Genomic DNA, 26957 nt, shown 5'->3' on the forward strand with positions numbered 1-26957 from the left:
TTCTTAGCTACTTTTGTTTATGGTGCTAATGTGGGGGAAGATAGGAAAAGTTTATGGAGTGGTTTGGCTAATCTTCCTATTATGTCCAAACCTTGGATAATAATGGGAGATTTTAAGGTAGTTTTAGATTTTGGTGATAGGAGTGGGAGGAACCGGATAACTAGATCTGAAATAGAGGATGCTAATGACTGGTTAGCTCTGGGCTTGGCTGACAACCTAAGGAAAATTGGGTCGCATTATACTTGGTCCAACAATCAAGGGAGAAAAGATAGAATTTATTCAAGAATTGATCATGTTTTCGAGAATGAAGAATGGTTGGATTTGTTTCCTAATTCTTTTGTCAATATGAGTTGGGAAATTTTATTTGATCATTGCTCTTGTATAGTTTCATCTGCAATCACTCAGGACATTGGGATTAAGCCTTTTAGGTTTTATAATCACTGGACTGAACATGAAGATTTTGTTAAAGTAGTAATGGATAGTTGGGTTAAACTGATAAAAGCATCAGGTCTTCTGGCCATTCATCTCAAATGCCTTCGGCTGAAACATGTTTTCAGAAGATTTAATAAGATAGTGGGAGATGTGGAGATCACTTATCAACAGGCCAAGGAAAATTACCTAAGCTCAAGGCTTGAAGCTCAAGTTGATCTTGGGAATTTCAGTTTATTGGAGGCTGAAAGGGCAGCAGCAGAGGAGTTTAGTAACAGAGATAAAATGCTTCATAGCTTCCTTAAACAAAGGAGCAAGGTAAATTGGTTGCAAAAGGGAGATGAGAATAATGCATACTTTTATGCGTGCATCAAAAAAAGAAGAGAGGAGAATCGAATAGCTTTCTTTAAGAATCAGAATGGAGAGATAGTTGATGATTACTCAGAGGTGGTCAAGCATTTTGTGGATCATTTTACTAGCTACATGGGTAGTGCTAGGCCTGATAATCACCAATCTTTTCATTGCCTTGAGTTTGGAAATAAGCTTTCTTTGGACCAGCATCTGCTTTTAATTCGTCCATTCACGAGGAAAAAGATCAAGAAAGCAATGTTCAGCATTCACAGCATAAAATCGCCAGGTCCTGTGTCCTGATGGTTTTAGCTCGGAATTTTACAAGAGAATGTGGCCTATCTTGGGTGAAGAATTCTGTTCTGCTATCCAGAGTTTTTTCAACACAGGAAACATTCTAGAAGAATTTAATGAGACTACAATCTCCTTGATTCCCAGAACAAATACCCCTTATTCTAGTGCAGTTAACTATAGACCGATTGCTTGTTGTACTACTATGTACAAATGCATCTCGAAATTGATGTGTTCAAGACTTGCTGAAGTTTTGTCGAGCCTGATTAACCAGAACCAAGGAGCCTTCATTCAGCAAAGATCAATTGCTCATAACATCTTGATTTTCCAGGATCTTATCAAGAATTACAATAGGAAGAATGTGTCTCCTCTCGTTGTGCTTTGAAGATCGATTTGAGTAAAGCATATGATACGATGGATTGGAACTTCTTAGAAAGATGGCTGAATTGCCTCTTCTTCCCTGCTAAGTTTGTTAATTCGATTATGACATGTTTAAAAGGAACATCTTATAATCTAATGATGAATGGTAGGCTTCAAGGCAAGTTCAAAGACAAAAAAGGGCTCAAACAAGGGGATCCAATCTCGCCTCTCTTGTTTGTGTTGGTTATGGAATTTCTTACTAGAAGGTTGCTGCAAGAGTCTAATGAAGGTACCTTCAGATTTTACCCTCTTTGTAAGAGCCTAAAGTTAATTAGTCTCTGCTTTACAAATGATCTAATTTTGTTTTGCAAAGGTACAAGTCAGGTTGTTAACCACTTGAAGGTTGCTTTGAATGATTTTAGTAAGAGTATTGATTTATTTATTAATCTTACTAAATCAAATATCTACTTTGGGGGGTAGATGAGACAACCAAGAATGAGATATCCAGATTGATTGGCCTTGAGGAAGGTAGGGTCCCTCTAAAATACTTAGGGGTGCCTATGAGACCTACCAAATGGAGAATGGAAGATTGTGGAGTCATTGTGGACAAGATTAAAAAGAGACTGCATTTGTGGGCTACGAGGCATCTTTCTTATGCAGGTAGGCTCCAACTTATACATGCTGTATTACTTGGTTTGAGAAATTATTGGATGAACATTTTTTCTCTTCCCCAAAGTGTAATCAAGGAGATTGAGAAGCACTATAGATTGTTTCTCTGGGGTCAGTATGGGAATCGAAGTAAAATTCATTTAGGCTCTTGGGAGAAGGTATGTAGACCTAAACAATTTGGTGGCCTCGAGTTCAAGGAAGGGGCTAAATGAAACAAAGCTATTTTGGCGAAGTACTTGTGGGCTATTATGAAGAAGCATGAGGTTTTATGGGTCAAATGGGTTAATGTTATTTATCTGAAGGGAGTTGACATTTGGACCTACAAGCTTGTCCAGGATTCTAGTTGATACTGGAGAAAACTATGCCATCTTAGGATTGATTTCAATCAGTAACAAATTTTGGCTGCTGGAAAGTTTGAAAAAGTTTAAGGCTACAAGACTTTATAATAGCTTGGTGACTTGTGAGGAGGATAAGTACCACAAAGCTGTTTGGGGTAGGTTCAATATCTCAAAACACAGGTTCATTCTATGGCAATCGATGCATGGCCAACTCCTCACTAGAGATCAGTTGGCTGTCTTCCACATCAACATTTCGAACCCCGATTGTTCTGTTTGTGGGTTGGCAGCCGAAAGTCATCAACATTTATTCTTTGATTGTTTGTTCTCAAGACTGGTGGTGGATGAGATATTCAAATGGTTGGGTTTTCAGGCTTGGAGCACTCAGTTCAGCTGCTGGAGGAATTTTTTGACAGCAACAGGTGACTGTTTAAGGGATAGAATTGTGATCTTTTTGCTGGCTGCTGCTGTATATTTTATTTGGATGAATAGGAATAAATGTATACATGATGATAGTGCTTACGTGGTGACTTACATTGTAAAAGAGATTAAAAAGATTGCAAAATACAGGTTGTATAGCTATAGGCAAAGGAAGATAGATACCATTAGCCAAAGGCTAATTAATAGAATTTTAGCCTGAGTCTGGTTTGTAGTTTGGCTGGGTGCCAAGCCTTTTTGGGCTTTTGCTTGTAATTTGCTTGTTGATTAATGAGAATTTTCCCCTTTGATAAAAAAAAAAAGACAATACAACATATAGTATCGGATAAGGCTTCTTATAAATGGAGTAACCATTGATTTGATGATGAGTAGAGTAACTTATGTTTTTATAAATGACTTAATATTTTTACATTTAAGTATCACAAGTAACTATTTATTCGTTATTTTGCTCTTAATATTTAAGTGTCTTTTACACTATGTGTTGTGATATTTTGCACACGCAAGTGTACGTATCGTTACAAGTAGTAAATTCACCAGGAGTGAGGTCGATCCCACAGGGATTGTAGTTAAGTACGTTAAAATTAAACTTTTACTTCTATTTGGTTAAATAAAAATGAAGAAAGAATTAAAAATAAGAAAACTAGTAAGAAGCAAATAATTAAAGAAAATTGACAGTTAATAAAAACTAGGACTTCGATTTCAATTGTTTCTATTGATTATGGCCTAATATGATTATTTTCCTAATGTTAATTTCTATGCAATAGCAGGTTTACTAAGGTAATTTATAGTCTTCTCAGATATATAAATCTCAATTACATGCAAACTTTCTACTCTCGTGATAAATTTAACATGCAACAAGCATTAAACACAGAAACCCTATAAGCTATCTAAACCATATAGGTACTTTCGTCCTATATCGAAATTCAGTTCTATTTCACCATAACATAATTGACACTTACTTCTTAGATCTCGCATCAAAATTATAGATAGTTAATAGGTGATCAGGCAATTAAAAGTAGTTAAGCACAAATGAAATAGAATACATAGAAATTAGGGGGAAAATAAATTATATTAAATCCATAAAACAATGTTAAACAATCTCCATCTAACCCTAATTAAATGTTTAGCTATTCATGTTTATGAGAGCACAATCACACATACTAACTTTAAGAAAAGAGATGAAAATAGAGAAGAGAAGAATGTTGAAAACTCTTTGAAGAATGTCTCCAATATTGCAGTTTATCTCTCCAATTCGCATCTGTATTCTCAGTTTATTTCTCTCTGAAATTGCTTGCTGAAATCAACTCCCTTTTTCCCTTTATATAGGCATTGAAGGCCTAAAAAGATGGAAAAAATGCACATGTTTAAATTTCCATTCGGATTTAAATTTTTGGGAAACCTCAAACGAGATATTTTTTCTGCTGCGTTGACTGATAGTATTTTGACCATAACTCTCTCGATATTACTTGGAATTGGAAGATTCAAGATGTTCCAGAAAGATAAAAGAGAGATCTAGAACTTTTATATTTTGACGCTTTCCAAAATCTAATCAGAAGATAGTCGAATTCAAGCTTGAAGTTTTAGCTTTATTTTCTTGCACAATTTTCTCTATTTTAAATATCATCTTTTTGTGAGATATTTTTATCTTTTTCCCATCTTTTTCCTCTGATATTTTTCTAATCTTCTTTTATTTTAAATCTGCAAAAATAAAAGATAACAAGCGTGAAATTGCTCCAAACACAATTAAAACTAAATTAAAAATATACTAAACTTAATCTAAAATTAATACTAAAAATAACCTAACACTATGTCGTGCGGTTGACTTACTATCTAGATAGATGTGGATCGAAAGCTCACAAGGAATATGGTTATCATGCCATGACAAGAAACATGAAGGTCTATCTCAAACCTTGACCTTCCACCCTTGAGCCCCTTTTCTGTGCGTCTTTCTCCTTTTCTCCTTCTTGGATGTGCACGATATATAGTGGTAGTGCTCCGGTTATCACAGGCTAAAATGGAGGCCACGAATCGTGGTGGTGCTCTGGTTGAACTCTCGTGGTTGGCTGGATTGATGAAAAAGATGAACAAGAAAAAAAAAATGAAAAATAGAAATATATATATAATAAAATAAATTTATGATTTTAAAATATATTTTGTAGATTTTTATATTATTTTAATTTTTTTTATTAAAATTATTATTTGGACCAATTAAAAATTGACATGTGGCACTTTATTTGGGTTTAACGGATCAGTTAAAAAGGACCAATGGACTTACAAAAAATATCACTTTGGGGACTATTACTGCCAATTTTTGATGTTGGGGACTAATTTACATCAACCCTAAGTTTTTGGAAACTTTTGCTGCAGTTATTTTTTTTTATATATATATATATAAATAAAAAGTAACTAGTTAGTATATTATTAGTATCATTGGTAATCAAAAAATTTAGTGTGAAATACTTAAAAAAAATAAAAAATAATGGAGAATTGAGAATTTTTTTTTTATTTTTTATATTTTGGTATAATTAAATTTGAATCAGGTATATATATGATAATGTGACGCGATATTTTTTAATATTTAATTTGTTTTGAGATAATTTTGTTTAAATTTGAAGTATATTTATATAAAATTCCCAACTTATACAGTGCTGCCAATCTATTATAGTTGTCAATTATTGTTGGCTTAGCTTTGATGAAATTAATAGTAGTGAGAAGAAACCAATGAAAATTTTCTCAATCAATGGAACTGATTGTGATATTCTGGTGAACATGCATTTGAGTAATCAACATATATATCAAGCACCAAACTAATAAGAGTACTATGACTTTGTAGTTGTATAATATGTATGTGTAGTGTAAGCTTTACAAATTGCATTAATTAATTATTTTAGAAATTAAGAACAATAATACATGATATTATGCCTACACATTCTCACACCATACATAGTAATTAAAGTTAAGTTTTCAATAACAAATTAAACACGCACAAAATAAATAGTTAAACCGAAGACATCACATCACAACCATTAATTGACCACATCTCTACTATAAAATCTCTCAAACAGCTCTATAATAAGAATAATAATAATGATAAATTATTCTTTATAATAATTATATTATTTCTTTATTAATGTATTTTAATAAATTAGTTAGGTTTCCTGCAATTGGTACGAATCTGACCATTGGTCCCAGTTAGGGGGCTAAGTTGGCCCATTTTGATCATAGCATTGGCAAAATCGTTATAAAACTGATCAGCATCTTCACTGTAAGTGGTGACAAGAGAATCTGTTGAGCCCCCACTAAAGAGTTGCTGATCTGAATGTAAAAGCCCTTTCTTCTCTACCAAATTCTTGTAATAACCATTATCGAATATAACATGGCTTTTGTTGTCAAGTGAAGAAAGCTTGTCATCATCATCTGTGCTTAAACTGCAGTTTGTTTTCAAAGATGTTGCCAATGAAGAATCAATATTAGTCTCATTGTAGATTCTGTTTCGGAACATAACACACCTAGCTTCTCCTGTTGTATGAGCTCCTGCATATTTGTACATATATACACACAATTGTAAATGTACGTACGTGGTAAGTATGCATTATATTATTATAATCAAAATATATACATATACCTGAAAGAGCAACGAGTTCTTTTTCTGTGAATCCCTTGAGTGAGAAAGTAGTTATGAGATCATCAAGATCTAATATTGAAGATGGGAGTTGGGTATTTGCAGCAGTGAAACTTGCATTAGTCGAGTCTCTTCTTCCTAACTCAACTTTCCAAGAAGGGCCCCCCAACTATATATATATCAAAGAAATTATAATATCAATATCAATATTATATGTTAATATATACATAATATTCGAAACATAGTATATTGTACATACTAGAACAACAGAATCACGAGCTGCAACGGCTAGTATATCTGCACAAGAAACGACCCCAGGGCAAAGAGTTTCGAGTTTAGACTTTATAGTGTCAATTACATCGAAACCTCTCACTGAGTCTACATTTGGTGCTGATGTCTTCTCTCCATTGATGCTTGAACTGTCATCTAATAGAATAGATGCATCACAGCCCTGCATATATATAACAAAATAAAGTTAGCCATCATTACAAATTTTTATCACACTACAAAAGACTTGAGTTTTAGTCACAACACCCTTAAAAAAAATTGTGACTAAAACTTTTGATCACGATATTTTAACTTTTAGCTACAAATTTTGTTGCTACTAAAAACCAAGTTTTTTTTAATGGATCACTACATACATGATGAGTTGTTACTAAATATTTTGTTTAGTTATACTAGCAATTTTTGTTGTGACCAAATTATGATAATTTTTTTTCTTTTTTGTATGAGAATTTCCAACTCACATAGCAAAGCTTGAAATTTTCGAAAAGTTGTAAGTGTAACGTTTTTCATGTGTGCTAAACTATGGCAATTTAATTTGAGATATATAAGATAGTGTAAAGATATAATAGTAAGAAGAAGAAATTAACCACTTGAGGCTAGTTCAAGTGGCTATAAAAGGGTACGTGTTGGAGGTTTTGAGTTTGAGAGTCCCAAATTATACATTGTAATATATAAACGTTTAATTCAAAATAAAATAGTAAGAAGAAGAACTTGCATTAACAAAGCAGTCATGGAAGTGAAGGCGGAGCAAGGAGGCTCCCATTCGGTGTTCCTTGACGACTGCCTTTATTACGACGGCTTTGATGGTGGAGAGCGCTTTTGAACATGTTGAGTTGTAGAAATCTGTGGACAACTGATCATCAGCAGAACCCATTTTGAAGTTGACAACAAGTACAACTACAAACACAAATAAGCATAGTAATGGTCTTTTAAAGGAAATATTAACATTGGATAAGTGTAATGACTTCAACGCCATATCTGCCAATATATGGAGAATTAATAATTTCTATGTGTGGATGAAGTTTGCAAGACTAAATGTAGTACATGCACTATATATAGACGATCTTATAGTGTCCATTAAAATACAATATGCTTTAAGTAAGAAGTCAAAGCTTATGAGTTTGTTTCTTCTTTTTCTTCTTTAAAATAGTAAAAATAGCCTTCATCAACCTAACCCCAATATCATTCTAGTAGTGTAGGGAAACCAAAATTTCATGTATTTTTAGTCAAAACGATTATATATGTATTTTGTGTGAACATATTTGGCATGGGAATCTATATATGGTCAAAATATTAAATTTTATTATTATATGGTTAGCTTAGCATTATTAGGCTTTATTAATTTGCAAGTACAATGTTATATGCAAGTGCCCCAAACTTTAGAATCTTCCCTCATTGAATCAACAAAGGGAACGGCCAATTGGACATAAGAAAATAATTAATTAATTCAATGATCATATCTTAGGGATTGCAAAGTCTAAGTTGTTCAGATTAACCATTGTTAATTACATATGTGAAGTTTAATTACTCTTTGACGACAATTGGTATTTATTTCATAGGAATTAATATTGGTAAATTAAAGTAAAACTATATGTATATCCCATTGACAGATTAAAAAAAATATAAAATCATTATTATATAAGTTTAAGGTAGTGATTACTACCTCTTGTTCTCTCTCTTGCAATGTCAAAATTCAATACACATGCAAGAAGTATATGAATTTAGGAAGTTCACCATCATTCTTGTTTTTATTCATTATAAAAAAACTGCTACTTTTAATGATAATTTTTTTGTCACAATATAAATTTTTTGTGACTATAAATGTGACTTTTAGTCACAACAAAAAATTATTTGTGACTAAAACATAACATTTAAACACAAATTGTCACTAATTTAGTTTTAGTCACAACAAATATTGTGACTAAAACTACATTTAGTCACAACAAATTGTAATTTTTATGACTAATACTTTTAGCGACTTTTTAAGTCATAACATAAGAATGATAATTTATAATTAGTCACAATTTTTTCACTTTTAGTCATAATTTTTATTCTGATTAAAAGTAAGAATTGTATGACATTTTTTGTTTCGATTTCTAGAGAAATTATATTTTAACTTTTTTTTTTTGTTTGACATTGTATATTGTAATTATAATAAATATTTTATATATAAATTTTTTAATAAAATTAATAATTTGTAATGTGAAACTATTTGCACGCTAAATAAAAAAAAAAATTAATGCAACTAATTGTTCCGATCATATTTTCAACACTGCCAATTAATTATTATTCATAATTTAATTTTTTTTGTTTCTAAAAAATCTGTACATGAAAAAAAAATAATATTGGAACACTCTTTGAATCATACTTTAAGTAATGCAAATTAAATTATTTATAAATAAAAATAATGTTATGTATACCATATACTAAAACTAAAGTGATGTCCTAACGCTATTTTAAAGATAGGAGAAATAATAAGTTTTTGGATAAAGGTGTAATATTTTGTTTAAGTCATGGTGATTCCTACTAATCTACATTTAAAGTTGTGAGTGAGTGTATATATATTCTTTTCTTGCTATATATATGTGTATTATATGATATGTGTTGTATTTTTCTTCTTCTACTTTTATATATATGTAATATATATAGTGTATATATATGACATATATATAATCAATCTCTTATTTTAATCTTTGTATTATTTTACAATAGATTTATAACACATTTTAATTTTCTTCGAATGTAATAAAATCTCTAACACATATTCCTCATACTAAATATAATAAGTTTCTTAATCACACTACCTATTTTACTTCTAGTTTACACTTACCAAGAAAAGTAAATTATTAATTATGTATTCACGCTACTTTAATATTATACTTTTAGGAAAATTTTATTGATAACTCAAAATTTTTTAAAAACATCCTATTTTAATAATTTTTATTTTATATAAAATTTATATCTTTAATTGTACTAAGTTTTTTTTTTTCTTTCAATTTATATTCTTAAAAAATATACCTATTAAACAAAAATAAAGTATATTTTAAATATTATGACAAAAAAATTAAAATAAAAAATTATATGAAATTTTCTTAGAAAAAAATAAAAAAATATATACATGAGTTAGAAAAAATTATGAAGATGAAATCAAAATAAGTATTGAAATTAACATAAAATAATGTGAGGAAAAAAAATTTTAAAAAAAAATATTAAGAGTAATTTTTAAAAATTATTTAAGTTTATATATTTTTAATAATGAAGTGTATTTATAATTTTATAGGACCCAAATAGAACTCTCTTATTTTTATCCCTATCCAAAACACATGATATTACAAAATTATCCTCAGAATAATTTAATGTCAACACAACTGGTAAACAAAACTGACGTATATATTATTTCTTCTGAATAAATTTACCCTTTTGGAAAATTCTATAATGAACACCCTTAAAACGGGTGCATTAGTACAGCTAATATCTAAAATTATAATTAGAGACAAGTAATAAATGAATGGTGGGTTATTATGGGCTCCAATGTAGTGGATAAAAACTTCTATAAATCCATCAAACCCCTAAATTATTATATGATTGATTCACCTAGTTAAAACTATATTTAAAAAAGAAATATCTGTTCGTGTTCTTCACTCTTTTCCTGATGACTCATTTCCTTTCACTCATTTTAGGGTATGTTTATTGGCAGAATATTAAAAATTTGGGGTCAGATTTTGTTAGAAGTGTTACAGGAGATTCTAGTGAGTAAATACACTAGTGTGCCCAATAAGTATATGGATCATTATCTCTCAGTAAAAAAAGATTTTCAGATTAAAAAAAACAAAATAAAAAAGGATTGAAATATTTTGCGGCGATAGAGATTTTTTGGATTTCATCTTTAAATAATCTCATCTTTCTATAATTATTTTAGATGTATTTGAAAGTATAATTAATTATTATTCTCAATGAAATTTATTTGTGTATGTAGAAGTTTTGTAAAGCCATTTGAAAAATCGTTTCATAATGATAACCAGTAAACTCAAATGTACAATGACGCAACAAGAAAAAGAAAACAACACTGATGCTTGCAAATAAAATGAAAAGGAAAATCGGTTGACAAGAGAGAACAAACAAAAATCTTCAAAAAAAAAAAAAAATTGAATCAAATCACATGTTCTTCTCTCTCGCTCTCTCTCTAAAGTTTTAACTTTATTTAAATTTTTTAATTTCTTAATAAAATAAGATTAAAGATTCAATGTGTTGAATTATACAAAAATACAATGGACATACACATTACAACCAATTGCCCTTCAAAATTTAGGGTGTCTACTCATAAGCCCAATTTTAGAGTGACTATTGTAGAATTACCCTACACTTTTTATCATTTGAAAGTATAATTATCTACCAAGCTTTTATCATTCTTTGATCAACATGATTCACATTATTAATATAAGTAATACTATTTTACTGAGTGACCAATCACACGAATAAGTATGTATGTGTGACTTTATTCATTACTTATATATAATCTATTTATAAAGAAGAAGAATAAATTGGTGGCAGTTTAAAATTATTCCAAATAATTTTATTTATTTTCTCTTTAATTTTCTTATTTTTTTCATTATTTTATTAGTTTTATAAATATTAATCAATTAATTAATTAATTAATTTTTTAAAATATAATTCAAAACTATCAAAATCTAATCTAAACTAACTCAAATATATATATAAAGATAACTCCTTTTTTTTTTTGAAAAAAAAAATGGTGGGTTTAATAAGAATGTGTAGCTAACCACTTACGTTCTTCAAAGATTCATTTGCACTAGAAGGAGATATTAGAAAAATTAATAATAAACCCATCTATTAATTTGTATATATATAGAACACGATAATAATATATATTAATTATGTATATGCGTACGTGATTGATCTATAGTAATTACTGTAATTTGATACAATACTATCAACTATGTCTTTCTCCCTAGATCTCTAAATCGACAGTTTTATTATTTATCTGATTATCAAAAGTATACAATTGTGATTAGACAATATGTATTTATGGAGTTAGGGAGAAAACTTAGCTACATAACCCTAGTTGGTATGAGCCTGCTCATCAAATGTTTCAATTAATTAGAAAAGCTCACACTTCTGCTTTACCTAGACTTTACACACAAATGCTAAGCTCATTAACTATTGATCACCAACAATATGGGCTAACACTGTAAAGAACTATCCAATTAACCCAAGTTTTAATAAAACCAATAAAATTTAATGTAAACCCAAATAAAAAATCTAACAAGAGAAGCATATTAAAGCCTTCATTTCATGACAAGGTCAACCTATAATATTTTGGCTTAAGTACATATTTTATAAATGTATGTTTCTCTATTATTATTATTATTATTATTATTATTATTATTATTATTATTATTATTATTATTATTATTATTATTATTATTATTATAATATCTCTTTTTAGTGTGGACAATGCTTATACTTAAAATTATACCACATATGACTCATATATTGCTAACTCAGAAATTTTTTCTAATGACGTGGACATTAATGTTTAACACGTGGCATGAAGAATGACGTCACGAAGTTGAGTAGACCCGAGTCATAGCAGTCAACCTAGGAGGGGACCCTAGCCTGCGCCTAGGTTAACTCCGGGATCTCTGGGATAGAAGTTTAGGATCACTTAAGATTTCACCCACCGCTCAAGTTGGCATCCTCAATTAAGGTTTTAGATTTCAAGACCATCTTAGTGAAAAGTGGTCAAACCTTGCATTGGGACATCAACTAGACATACCATGAACATATTTGAGGCACCAGAATCAGAATCAGAGTAAGTTAACTTTTGAGCACCTGAGGCCCCAGGGCCCCAAGCACCCAACATCTAGGTTGACAATCTATCAATCTGGGTTCCTTCCAAGTGTTTGATCGGAGATCCAACTTTTGCATCAAATTTTTCTTCATCAATCGGGGAAACAGGTCCTTTTGGAGGAAAAACAACAATTCATGGGCACAAATACCAAGGCCCAGCGCCTACGTTGACATTTTGTCAACCTGGCCATTTAAAATGGAGTTTTTCAGGAATTCTTTTGAGCATCTTTTCTACCTTCAGAAAATATTAAGATTAAACTATTTCCAAGGACTGAATGGAATTTCTGAAAGGCCAAAAGAGGGACCCATTGCCGAGGTTGACACCTGGGGCTGGGCCCTACGCCTAGGTTGACATTTTGTCAACCTGGGTTGTTTTCGGTCAAGTTCAGCAAAAAGTGTTCTGGCCATTTCTTTTGTCATCAAAAATAATGAAGATTCAAGTAAACTCAAGGAGAAAACCACAAACTCAAGTCCTTGGAAATAGAGCCCAGCGCCCAAGTTGACTTATGACTGGGCCCAGCGCCCAGGTTGACAATCAGCTTAGGACGCTGCCTTTAATTACCCAAAGATCAAATCTGATGTGAGCATTGAATTTGACATGGTAAAATAGGGGAGGAGACCTCGTCCTCAAGTTCAGAAGCCTTGGAAGTATCAAAAACAAAATCTTGGGAGCTCGGTGGAAAAGGCTCAGCGCCCAGGTTAACAAAAGGCTTGGTGCGCTGGGTTCTGCTTATTCGAATATGATGTCGTTTCGACCATCTGTCTAGTTTTTCAAAAATACAATGATATATGAAGTTAGAAAAATAAAATTCACAACTTTGCATTTCTCATTTCCAGCACTCTCGGAAATGAAAAGTTTCGAGTCTCGCATTTCTGCAAATTAACAACATCTCCGAGAACTGGTGACCAGCTTTGCCAGAACCTATAAATGGACTAAGTGGTGTCAAAATATCACTTAGGCATCTTAAAGGACATTCCTTGGACGTTTCTACACTTACCCAGCATCCAGGTTGACGTAAGTGTTGGGTTTTATGCCCTAAATAAAACTCATTTCAATATAATCAGATTTATTTATTAATATAGATCAGAAATAACATTTAATGTTGCATGGTTCACATGATTTATTTCATGATTATATGTACATAATGTATGAATTCATCTGAAACCCTTTTCACATACTTGATCCTGTTTATTGTGCTGTCAACACATTGGAAAGTAAACATGACTATGTGAATAAAGTTTCCTAGATTTATCAGACACAGGGTTTTACTGATATGATAATCTACAACAAGAGTTTACTTGCATATGGAGAAATGCTATGTTCTTTCCAGAACATTGGTTAAAGTAAAGCTCAGGTTGGATGCATGGAGTATGCATCGGAAGGGACCGATATTGAACTTTGACTTAGATTTATTAAACTTACTGTAATATCTATTCAAGTCAATATCGCCTAGTTGATCCTAGATCAAATGATCTTAATCCTGTTATGATTAGGCTCGATCTCGAGAGGCTATTCGTTTTCTTTGATTTGTTAGTTAAGCCTACTTTTGGGTCAGGGTGATACGTACATTTTGGGAACACGGTAGTGCAATTGAGTGGGAGCGCTAACATGAACATGGAATCTATAGCTTCTATCTGGCGAATAGTAAGTAAAGGATGATCTCCTTCGAGCTTGACCAAACGAAAATAAATGGTGGACATCTCATTTCACATAAGCTGAAATATCATTTATACGGGGTTAAGTGTTTTAAGGATAAAATACATTGTAGGGTGTAACGGTAATCTAATCCCTTTACAGTGTAGATCATTCATATAGAGGATCATTGATCAAATTAGGATTATAACAATGAATAACTAATGATGTGTCTATATGGTGGAACATATAGAGCATTCTATATACTGAGAGTGCAATTCTAAGTTCTATGCGTGGATTCAACGAAGAATTAATAAGTCAGTGAATTTAGGTTATAAACTCTTGATCTGCTTATTGGAAGCTCTGTTATATAGACCCATGGTCCCCCCACTAGTTGAGATAATATTGCTTGTAAGACTCATATAATTGGTTTTGATTAATCAATTATAATTCTCAAATTAGACTATGTCTATTTGTGAATTTTTCACTAAGTAAAGGCGCAATTGTAAAGAAAGAGTTTTAGGGGCATATTTGTTAATTATGATACTTTGTATGGTTCAATTAATAAATATGATAAATTAAAATATTATTTAATAATTATTTATAGTTATTAAATAGTTAGAATTGGCATTTAAATAGTTGAATTAGAAAATTGGCGTTTTTGAGAAAATCAGATGCAGAAAAGATAAAACTGCCAAATTGCAAAAAGTGAGGCCCAAATCCACATTGCATGGCCGGCCACTTTTGTAGGGTTTTACCTCTGATATTTTTATTATTTTAATTCCAAATAATTCAAACCTAACCCTAGTGGAATGCTATAAATAGATAGTGAAGGCTTCAGGAAATTTACACACTTAAATTTTCTACTTTTTCATTCAGAAAAAATTGAGCCTCTCTCTCTCCCTATCTTTAGCCGCCACCTTGCTCTCTTCCTTCCCTCTTCAATTTCGAAATTCTTAGTGTGAGAGTAGTGCCCACACACAACAAGTGATACCTCAATCATAGTGAGGAAGATCGTGAAGAAAGACTTTCAGCAAAAAGGAGTTTCAGCACTAAAGAATCAGAGAAAGAGATCCAGGTTCAGATATTGATAATGCTCTGCTACAGAAAGGAATCAAGGGCTAGATATCTGAATGAAATGAGTCATATTATTCCGCTGCACCCAATGTAAGGTTTACTAAACTTTATATGTGTTTATTTCATCGTTTTAGAAAGTTCATATTTAGGGTGTTAATCAACATACTTGTGAGTAGATCTAAGATCCTGGTAAAATAATTTCCAACAGTAAGATGTCAACCTGGGCGTTGGGACCTGGACTACCTTTAGTAAAACGGTCATAACTCACTCAATTTTTATCCAATTGGCATGATTAAACTTGCGTTTTGAAGCCATTTAAATTCTCTATCAAGTCATGCCTCACACCCCAGTCGCAATTCTAAAGCTATCATCATCAAAATTCATCCCTAAGGGAGTTACAAAAATAAGCCTCAGGTTACCCGCAGCGGGACCCATCGGGCACCAAAAATTTGCCATCACCACTAGAAGCTCTTTTTCAACGTTAGATCATTATCAACAGTGGAAAGCAACTTATTTCTATTTTTATCCTATTTTTGTGGGCCTCCTTCACCTATAAAAGGAGAGCTCCCTTAACTTATTTTTCACATTCAGAAAACTACCCACAAGGTCAGAGCTTCTCTCTCTAGACTTTCTCTCTAGAGTTTGGAGTTTTTTATACTTAGTCTATTGTTGTAATTCTCATCTCATGAGAAATAAAAACTCGAAGTAGGTGTAGCCCCATTACTATCGCGATATAGGGGTGAACTACTATAAATTGGTTGTGTCTCTCTAAATTACTTAGCTACTTTTTTTATTCTCACCAATCTAGCGAGTAGTTGTGGCTTAGAAGTCTAGTCCAGATTATGAGTTAATATTTTCGTGCTTTCATTGAGAGCCATAACTTAAGAAAGTTACCAAACAAGATGGTGGCAACATGTTCTACAGGTGTTGACAGACAGACTCCAACAGCTGGCCAAGCAACTGGGGGCATGCCAATTGACGGGGTTGGAACTGGGACGACTTCTATGCCCCAAGCGCTAGGGAACAGTCCTTAAAACTAGCTCCTCAACTCGTCCTCTAAAGCCACCACAAACTGCCCCCAAGAAAGGCACCAACGACCGGATCCCACCTGGGGAGCCACACATGGAGATAGAAGACCCTAAGGAGATCGATCCTCAGGTAGCTCAGCTCAGTCAAACTGTGGCTAGCTTGTAACAACACATGTGAGACTCTCTCGATAAAGCAACATGAACGGTTTAAACTAGGGGTGTTCATTAAACTGCCCAAACCGCTCAAACTGCGCGCACCGCAGTGCAAAAAAATGCAGTTTGAAATTATTTGCGGTGCGGTCGCAGTTTGAATTTTTCCTAAACCGTGTGGTGCGGTGCGGTTTGCGGTTTTGAATTGTTAATATGCGGTTCAAACCGCACCGCACCGCATATTATAAAAATACCAATTTTTATATTTATTAGGTCCAATATGTGAATATTCAACTTAAAGTCTACTATTCTTTCAAAAAAAAAAAAAACTTAAAGTCTACTAATTATTGTATTGTTGACACTTAATATTTTTTTTCAAGCCCTATAGTATTTTGACAAGTTTTGCTCAAAGTTTGTTGTATTTGTGATAGTTTAATTATTTAGTGATAGTCCAAACCGCATAAACCACAAAAATTGAACCGCACTGCACTATTTTTTGCGGTGCAGTTTTTGCGGGTTTTTAATTTTGTGGTGCGGGTGCGGTTTGGGAAATTTGAAAAACCGCATGTGCGGGTTGGTTTGAAAAAATAGTCAAAACAGCACCACTCGCACCGCGAACACCCCTAGTTTAAACACTGGTTCGTGGAAAATTAGAAGAATGTTGAAAGCCAACACGTTAAGTGGGAACAACAGAGAGCTAACCTGTCTCAACAAATTAGAGAAGTTTATCACGAAACTACTTCCCGAAGAGGTTTTTCCAAGTTGGTGAGAGAGAAGCCCCGTCGACCAGCTGGTCACGTGGGAACTAGTGTCCAAGGCGAAACCCTTAATGCTTGAAACGACACTGTTACACTTGGTAACCGAGTAGGCACTAGGAAAACACTAGGCATGGAGACCTCTCAGAGGGAAGGTACCTTCAATCAAGAGCCCGAGAAGACTCAAGCTCGAGGGTACCAACAAATGGGCCCTCCACCTGATGTTGAACGACCTCGTAACAACGAGAGAACTAACAGGACTCCTCCACCAAGTCCTCATTGACGTTCTCAAGAAACCAGGCCTAGAGACCTTGCAAGGGGAAAGGGACCTACTGCTCATCTTGAAAGAAGTAGTAGGAGACGCTACTTCGAAACTAGAGACTACAAAATCCAACAGGGAAGGACCAATGAGTTGCTTCATACTCGGAAGTATTTTCGAGATGAAAGGGGGGAATTGTGCCGTTACTTTGCTCGTGGCCCCAATGGCCAATAGTATGAGTACTTCACTCAAGTTCATGAAGAAGAATCAAACCTAAACAACCAATTCAATTCTCTCCACACTTGTGATCCTATTGAAGACTACTTTGAGGGAATTAGCCATTACAACACTATGAATGAACACTCTCGGAACTGGTCATCCCATGACGATCTAGAGTTTATTTTGGAGGTCTCACATGAGTTACCTTCACGAACTCGTGGTCAGGAGACAGCTATAATACTTAGGTCAAATGGAGTACAAGAACGACCTGGAAGGCCAAAAGACCTACGTGTGTTGCGGTATTTTTAAACACTACGCAAGTATACGCAATCAAGTAGTAAATCTCACACAGGTGAGGTCGATCCCACAGGGAATTGGATTAAATACCACTAAACTATACTTATAATTCTATCTGGCGGATCAAAAGTAATTATGATTTAAAAATAATAAAGTATGAAAGTAATTCAGAAAACTTAATAACACAATTGAAAGTTGAGCAAGATGAGATAATAGGGAGGAGAATCCTGTTGTTGTTTACCCAAATCGTTAATGCTTAATTACTATCCTATTCTTGAAGTGAATGACAGATTATGAAATAACCTAGCTCCTTTCAGATCTTCTAGATTCTAAATCACATGTTATCTAATTAATTCCTTAATTAAACTAACATGAAATCAGCATTAAGTAATAATCTACTCGTCACATAAGTCATGCAAATACTTTCGTTTCACATAGAACATTGATTATCTTAATTTTAGCATTCTCAATTCTCACTTTTCAGATTTCGAATTGAGATCATAGAGCATGCACAAGGTGATCAATCTTAAACATGAAATTAAGAACAAATTAAGATAATTTCACACACAAGAATTGAGGAATGGTAATTAAACATTAACTAGGCAAAACATTAAACAACAATCATCATCCTCCCTAAATGGGAAATTTAGTTCAGAAACAAATCCATAACCATTCCTATAGCAATATTCAACATAAAGAAATAAAAGAGGAATAAAGAAAAGAACTGTTGGTGGATGAACTCTGGATCTTCACTTCAATCTCTGTGCTCTTCCTGCTGCTCTCAGCTGTATTTTAGGGTTTCTGATCGCTCTCCCCGACTTCCAATCGCAGTTTTCTATTTATAACTGAAATTTAGGGTTCGATGGACGAAAATGCCCCTGGTCCGTACGGGATCTCGCCGCGGCTAAGCTTCCTCTCGCCGCGGCGAGATAGTTGAAAATAAGGGGTCTCTTTGTATCTTTTAAATGGCCGCGGCGAGCCTCTTCATCGCCGCGGCGACTGAAGCTTCATAGATTTTCGAAATCTAGCCGCGGCCAGGTTGTGTTTAGCCGCGGCCAGATGTGCACAATTACTCAGAAGTTGTGTTTTCTTCGGCTCAGCACATCTTTTAACGAATTTCTGCACCCGAGACCTCTTTTATTCCAAAGAACCTGAAAACATAGAAAACAAGCGTAATTCCGTCCCAACACAGCTAAAAACGCACATAAATTGGATCCAAAACATAGGCTAAAAATAGCCTAACAAACTCCCCGAAACTGACTCTTTACTCGTCCCCGAGTAAACTAGGACTAAACTAAAAACAAACTGACAATGATAGCTAAACTTTCCAACAATTTAATTGTTACCACCACCTGCACAACTTCAATCCATCAATAACCAGAATTTCAACTTGCCAACTCTAAGAACTAAGTTGAATGTGCAATTTACAAGTAAGTAATTCATACAAACATAAAGCATCGCAATTGCCATCAATATCACAACTGTTCTAAACTTTCCAACCTCCCACTAACACATGATCAATAAGTTTGAATGACATACCTCTCTCCACTAATGTTGACAAATTTCTATTTGGAATCAATAGGTCTTTTTCGGTTAACATCGCATGGCTTAGGTACATGGGTAGGTGAGAAGTCATTTAGGTTACATTATACCATAAGCACAATTATACCAAACAAGCACCCACACTTATCCATTTTTTTCTTTTTCATATATCCCAAAGAAGATAGTAAGAGATTGCATATTTTTTCCTATGTGCCTACCCCATTGTTCACAATTGATTCTCAAGAAGAAATTATCACATGTCATTTTTCTCTTGTTTTTCTTCTTTCTCTTTTTTTTCAATAGAGGCACAACACATGACAACTATTTAATTTTTTTTTTTTTAATCTCTTACTGCAAAAATTATTCCCCCCAAACTTGCTTAAAAGCTTATGGCATAATAAGGTATGTTGAGGGTGAAAGTAGTTAAAGATAACGAATTCAGCTTAGTTAAGTGGTGAAAATTTTTTTAGAATAAGCTAAGGCTCAACTTTGGGTATACTAAGGATAAAACTTTTTTAGGTAGGCTTGAAAGGCTCAATCGATCCAAAGAAAATTTGCCTAAATCATTTTCCAAACAAAAATCATCAAGGATTTCGCTTCAAGAGAGTATGTCAAACAAATTCTATTCCATGTCAAGCCAACATTCCACAATCCAAATAGAACACAAGTGATATGCGTCAAAAATAAATGTTTTACATCTACATGAACAACCTTCTAATACACATCCACCTTAATTCAAACAGTTATGACTCAAGCACACAGTTAAGATTTCAATCCATTGCACAAGTGAATAACAGTAAGTCAATCAATATTCCAGCTTAGTTATCAACACATGACACTAACAAAAACAAAAACTAAACTAAAAAAAAGAAAACATAAACTGAAAAACTGAAAAAAAAAAAAAAAATTAAATCTCTCCCCCCAAACTAAAGATGCACATTGTCCCCAATGTGACATTAAAGAAAAAGGAAAGGAAACTTACCTGAGTGCCACATCAATAAGCGGTTGACGCCCGTAATAAGCGTCATGCAAGACAACTTGAAAATTGTTGTTGTACTTGCCTTCAAGCTTGGCAAGTGATGAGTTTGAACCAAAATCAGCACCAACAACATAAGACTTTGGATGATAAGCTTGGGGAGATGCCTTTTGTAGCTTGTAGAGGATATAATATGGTGTTGATGAAATATATGAATTCATTGGTGGTTTATTAGTCAATATCATTGATGAAGTCGAATCAATGATGCCATGTTCTTCTTCATCCTCCAATGTCACAGTTTCTACACTTTCATCTAACAACACTTCTTCTTGTTGCTCACTCTCCACTTGGCTATCCATACCCTTGCTTGTGATTTCATATTCAATGAGTTCCTCTTCACAAGGATCTTGATCTTCAATTGTAGGCTCATTATCTTCCTTGTATTCAAATAATGACCCTTCTTCATTGTACCAACAACTCTCATAACTTTCATCATTGGAGTTATTACATTCTGAATCATGAGTCATTGAATTATCACATAAGGATCTCACCATGTCAGTTAAGCGATTAATCTCTCCTGGAAGTGATTGTAGAAGTGATAGTAGTTGCTCCTCTTTTTCAGTTTGTTGGGATGAATTTGGGCAATAAGGTGGGTATTGGTGACTCCAACCCTGAAGTGATGGATCCCAATGCCAGTCGTAATCAAAATCTGCCATGTTATTCAACAGATTTATTACATCATAGCCTCTCATTAATAGAGGTGCTCCAGTTGCCTCTGCTCCATAATCAACCCAGCTTCTTGTTTCATCATTAAGCCCATTATAAAAGAGCCACGTAAAACACCCACTTGAGAAAGTGGGATAACATCTCTCTCCAAGCTCTTTAAATCTCCTCCAAGCAGAATAGAATGGTTCATTGTGTTGTTGGGCAAAATCCTCAAGATATAACATCTGGATTTATCTTGCAGGTCAAACTCATAAGTAACACATTAGTAAAATTAAAAGAAAAATAAAACTAAATTAATACTAAAAAGATAAAAAATTGAAACAACAAAATTAATACTAAAACTAAAAAGTAAAACCAAATTAGAACAAAATTTAATTTTTAATAATATTACAAAAATTAATCTAAAAGAAACAGATTAGAAATAAGCAAAAAGAACCAAAGTGGAAGTTAGTATAATTTTATGTAATATCAATCTTTATACAATTCCCCGGCAACGGCGCCAAAAACTTGTTGCGGTATTTTTAAACACTACGCAAGTATACGCAATCAAGTAGTAAATCTCACACAGGTGAGGTCGATCCCACAGGGAATTGGATTAAATACCACTAAACTATACTTATAATTCTATCTGGCGGATCAAAAGTAATTATGATTTAAAAATAATAAAGTATGAAAGTAATTCAGAAAACTTAATAACACAATTGAAAGTTGAGCAAGATGAGATAATAGGGAGGAGAATCCTGTTGTTGTTTACCCAAATCGTTAATGCTTAATTACTATCCTATTCTTGAAGTGAATGACAGATTATGAAATAACCTAGCTCCTTTCAGATCTTCTAGATTCTAAATCACATGTTATCTAATTAATTCCTTAATTAAACTAACATGAAATCAGCATTAAGTAATAATCTACTCGTCACATAAGTCATGCAAATACTTTCGTTTCACATAGAACATTGATTATCTTAATTTTAGCATTCTCAATTCTCACTTTTCAGATTTCGAATTGAGATCATAGAGCATGCACAAGGTGATCAATCTTAAACATGAAATTAAGAACAAATTAAGATAATTTCACACACAAGAATTGAGGAATGGTAATTAAACATTAACTAGGCAAAACATTAAACAACAATCATCATCCTCCCTAAATGGGAAATTTAGTTCAGAAACAAATCCATAACCATTCCTATAGCAATATTCAACATAAAGAAATAAAAGAGGAATAAAGAAAAGAATTGTTGGTGGATGAACTCTGGATCTTCACTTCAATCTCTGTGCTCTTCCTGCTGCTCTCAGCTGTATTTTAGGGTTTCTGATCGCTCTCCCCGACTTCCAATCGCAGTTTTCTATTTATAACTGAAATTTAGGGTTCGATGGACGAAAATGCCCCTGGTCCGTACGGGATCTCGCCGCGGCTAAGCTTCCTCTCGCCGCGGCGAGATAGTTGAAAATAAGGGGTCTCTCTGTATCTTTTAAATGGCCGCGGCGAGCCTCTTCATCGCCGCGGCGACTGAAGCTTCATAGATTTTCGAAATCTAGCCGCGGCCAGGTTGTGTTTAGCCGCGGCCAGATGTGCACAATTACTCAGAAGTTGTGTTTTCTTCGGCTCAGCACATCTTTTAACGAATTTCTGCACCCGAGACCTCTTTTATTCCAAAGAACCTGAAAACATAGAAAACAAGCGTAATTCCGTCCCAACACAGCTAAAAACGCACATAAATTGGATCCAAAACATAGGCTAAAAATAGCCTAACAAACTCCCTGAAACTGACTCTTTACTCGTCCCCGAGTAAACTAGGACTAAACTAAAAACAAACTGACAATGATAGCTAAACTTTCCAACAATTTAATTGTTACCACCACCTGCACAACTTCAATCCATCAATAACCAGAATTTCAACTTGCCAACTCTAAGAACTAAGTTGAATGTGCAATTTACAAGTAAGTAATTCATACAAACATAAAGCATCGCAATTGCCATCAATATCACAACTGTTCTAAACTTTCCAACCTCCCACTAACACATGATCAATAAGTTTGAATGACATACCTCTCTCCACTAATGTTGACAAATTTCTATTTGGAATCAATAGGTCTTTTTCGGTTAACATCGCATGGCTTAGGTACATGGGTAGGTGAGAAGTCATTTAGGTTACATTATACCATAAGCACAATTATACCAAACAAGCAACCACACTTATCCATTTTTCCTTTTTCATATACCCCAAAGAAGAGAGTAAAAGATTGCATATTTTTTCCTATGTGCCTGCCCAATTGTTCACAATTGATTCTCAAGAAGAAATTATCACATGTCATTTTTCTCTTGTTTTTCTTCTTTCTCTTTTTTTTCAATAGAGGCACAACACATGACAACTATTTAATTTTTTTTTTTTTAATCTCTTACTGCAAAAATTATTCCCCCACTTACAATAATTTATCCCCCCCAAACTTGCTTAAAAGCTTATGGCATAATAAGGTATGTTGAGGGTGAAAGTAGTTAAAGATAACGAATTCAGCTTAGTTAAGTGGTGAAAATTTTTTTAGAATAAGCTAAGGCTCAACTTTGGGTATACTAAGGATAAAAATTTTTTAGGTAGGCTTGAAAGGCTCAATCGATCCAAAGAAAATTTGCCTAAATCATTTTCCAAACAAAAATCATCAAGGATTTCGCTTCAAGAGAGTATGTCAAACAAATTCTATTCCATGTCAAGCCAACATTCCACAATCCAAATAGAACACAAGTGATATGCGTCAAAAATAAATGTTTTACATCTACATGAACAACCTTCTAATACACATCCACCTTAATTCAAACAGTTATGACTCAAGCACACAGTTAAGATTTCAATCCATTGCACAAGTGAATAACAGTAAGTCAATCAATATTCCAGCTTAGTTATCAACACATGACACTAACAAAAACAAAAACTAAACTAAAAAAAAAAGAAAACATAAACTGAAAAACTGAAAAAAAAAAAAAAATTAAATCTCTCCCCCCAAACTAAAGATGCACATTGTCCCCAATGTGACATTAAAGAAAAAGGAAAGGAAACTTACCTGAGTGCCACATCAATAAGCGGTTGACGCCCGTAATAAGCGTCATGCAAGACAACTTGAAAATTGTTGTTGTACTTGCCTTCAAGCTTGGCAAGTGATGAGTTTGAACCAAAATCAGCACCAACAACATAAGACTTTGGATGATAAGCTTGGGGAGATGCCTTTTGTAGCTTGTAGAGGATATAATATGGTGTTGATGAAATATATGAATTCATTGGTGGTTTATTAGTCAATATCATTGATGAAGTCGAATCAATGATGCCATGTTCTTCTTCATCCTCCAATGTCACAGTTTCTACACTTTCATCTAACAACACTTCTTCTTGTTGCTCACTCTCCACTTGGCTATCCATACCCTTGCTTGTGATTTCATATTCAATGAGTTCCTCTTCACAAGGATCTTGATCTTCAATTGTAGGCTCATTATCTTCCTTGTATTCAAATAATGACCCTTCTTCATTGTACCAACAACTCTCATAACTTTCATCATTGGAGTTATTACATTCTGAATCATGAGTCATTGAATTATCACATAAGGATCTCACCATGTCAGTTAAGCGATTAATCTCTCCGGGAAGTGATTGTAGAAGTGATAGTAGTTGCTCCTCTTTTTCAGTTTGTTGGGATGAATTTGGGCAATAAGGTGGGTATTGGTGACTCCAACCCCGAAGTGATGGATCCCAATGCCGGTCGTAATCAAAATCGCCATGTTATTCAACGGATTTATTACATCATAGCCTCTCATTAATAGAGGTGCTCCGGTTGCCTCTCGCTCCATAATCAACCCAAACTTCTTGCTTCATCATTAAGCCCATTATAAAAGAGCCACGTAAAACACCCACTTGAGAAAGTGGGATAACATCTCTCTCCAAGCTCTTTAAATCTCCTCCAAGCAGAATAGAATGGTTCATTGTGTTGTTGGGCAAAATCCTCAAGATATAACATCTGGATTTATCTTGCAGGTCAAACTCATAAGTAACACATTAGTAAAATTAAAAGAAAAATAAAACTAAATTAATACTAAAAAGATAAAAAATTGAAACAACAAAATTAATACTAAAACTAAAAAGTAAAACCAAATTAGAACAAAATTTAATTTTTAATAATATTACAAAAATTAATCTAAAAGAAACAAGATTAGAAATAAGCAAAAAGAACCAAAGTGGAAGTTAGTATAATTTTATGTAATATCAATCTTTATACAATTCCCCGGCAACGGCGCCAAAAACTTGTTGCGGTATTTTTAAACACTACGCAAGTATACGCAATCAAGTAGTAAATCTCACACAGGTGAGGTCGATCCCACAGGGAATTGGATTAAATACCACTAAACTATACTTATAATTCTATCTGGCGGATCAAAAGTAATTATGATTTAAAAATAATAAAGTATGAAAGTAATTCAGAAAACTTAATAACACAATTGAAAGTTGAGCAAGATGAGATAATAGGGAGGAGAATCCTGTTGTTGTTTACCCAAATCGTTAATGCTTAATTACTATCCTATTCTTGAAGTGAATGACAGATTATGAAATAACCTAGCTCCTTTCAGATCTTCTAGATTCTAAATCACATGTTATCTAATTAATTCCTTAATTAAACTAACATGAAATCAGCATTAAGTAATAATCTACTCGTCACATAAGTCATGCAAATACTTTCGTTTCACATAGAACATTGATTATCTTAATTTTAGCATTCTCAATTCTCACTTTTCAGATTTCGAATTGAGATCATAGAGCATGCACAAGGTGATCAATCTTAAACATGAAATTAAGAACAAATTAAGATAATTTCACACACAAGAATTGAGGAATGGTAATTAAACATTAACTAGGCAAAACATTAAACAACAATCATCATCCTCCCTAAATGGGAAATTTAGTTCAGAAACAAATCCATAACCATTCCTATAGCAATATTCAACATAAAGAAATAAAAGAGGAATAAAGAAAAGAACTGTTGGTGGATGAACTCTGGATCTTCACTTCAATCTCTGTGCTCTTCCGTCGCTCTCAGCTGTATTTTAGGGTTTCTGATCGCTCTCCCCGACTTCCAATCGCAGTTTTCTATTTATAACTGAAATTTAGGGTTCGATGGACGAAAATGCCCCTGGTCCGTACGGGATCTCGCCGCGGCTAAGCTTCCTCTCGCCGCGGCGAGATAGTTGAAAATAAGGGGTCTCTCTGTATCTTTTAAATGGCCGCGGCGAGCCTCTTCATCGCCGCGGCGACTGAAGCTTCATAGATTTTCGAAATCTAGCCGCGGCCAGGTTGTGTTTAGCCGCGGCCAGATGTGCACAATTACTCAGAAGTTGTGTTTTCTTCGGCTCAGCACATCTTTTAACGAATTTCTGCACCCGATACCTCTTTTATTCTAAAGAACCTGAAAACATAGAAAACAAGCGTAATTCCGTCCCAACACAGCTAAAAACGCACATAAATTGGATCCAAAACATAGGCTAAAAATAGCCTAACAACGTGACCTCTTGAACAAGAGAAGAATGATGGATGTGGGAACTTCTAAAGAAGACCCTATTCAGGTAACAGAAGCTCCATCTGGGACACAAACCACCACTCACATGGTCA

The 26957-nt window shown here is 33.6% G+C and overlaps 2 protein-coding genes across 2 annotated transcripts; one reads left to right on the top strand and one right to left on the bottom strand.

Annotated features, from left to right (window-relative positions):
- The first annotated feature begins 1482 nt into the window (after positions 1-1482).
- LOC133034367 (uncharacterized) lies at positions 1483-2444 on the top strand. The gene is made up of 4 exons (XM_061109437.1): positions 1483-1717; positions 1802-1855; positions 1909-2255; positions 2400-2444. The coding sequence occupies exons 1-4, from the start codon at positions 1483-1485 to the stop codon at positions 2442-2444; spliced, it is 681 nt and encodes a 226-aa protein (XP_060965420.1).
- A 3295-nt stretch (positions 2445-5739) lies between these two features.
- Positions 5740-7814, bottom strand: LOC115720664 (cationic peroxidase 1). Its single transcript, XM_030649827.2, has 4 exons — positions 7493-7814; positions 6752-6943; positions 6496-6661; positions 5740-6404 (listed from the first exon to the last, which is right to left on the bottom strand). Exons 1-4 carry the CDS (start codon positions 7751-7753, stop codon positions 6016-6018), a joined length of 1008 nt encoding a protein of 335 aa, XP_030505687.2. The 5' UTR covers positions 7754-7814; the 3' UTR covers positions 5740-6015.
- Between the last annotated feature and the right edge of the window lie 19143 nt (positions 7815-26957).

Source organism: Cannabis sativa, chromosome 2 (assembly GCF_029168945.1).
Source record: "Cannabis sativa cultivar Pink pepper isolate KNU-18-1 chromosome 2, ASM2916894v1, whole genome shotgun sequence".
Classification (NCBI taxonomy): Eukaryota; Viridiplantae; Streptophyta; class Magnoliopsida; order Rosales; family Cannabaceae; genus Cannabis; species Cannabis sativa.

Excerpts from the sequence above, each read along its gene's own strand:
- LOC133034367 (XM_061109437.1), top strand. The coding sequence starts at position 1,483 with ATGGATTGGAACTTCTTAGAAAGATGGCTGAATTGCCTCTTCTTCCCT. Across the intron at positions 1,718-1,801 it reads GCTGCAAGAGTCTAATGAAG|GTACAAGTCAGGTTGTTAAC; the intron begins GTACCTTCAGAT and ends TGTTTTGCAAAG. Across the intron at positions 1,856-1,908 it reads TTTGAATGATTTTAGTAAGA|ATGAGACAACCAAGAATGAG; the intron begins GTATTGATTTAT and ends TTTGGGGGGTAG.
- LOC115720664 (XM_030649827.2), bottom strand. The coding sequence starts at position 7,753 with ATGGCGTTGAAGTCATTACACTTATCCAATGTTAATATTTCCTTTAAA. Across the intron at positions 6,944-7,492 it reads TCCATGACTGCTTTGTTAAT|GGCTGTGATGCATCTATTCT; the intron begins GCAAGTTCTTCT and ends ATATATATGCAG. Across the intron at positions 6,662-6,751 it reads CTCGTGATTCTGTTGTTCTA|TTGGGGGGCCCTTCTTGGAA; the intron begins GTATGTACAATA and ends ATATATATATAG.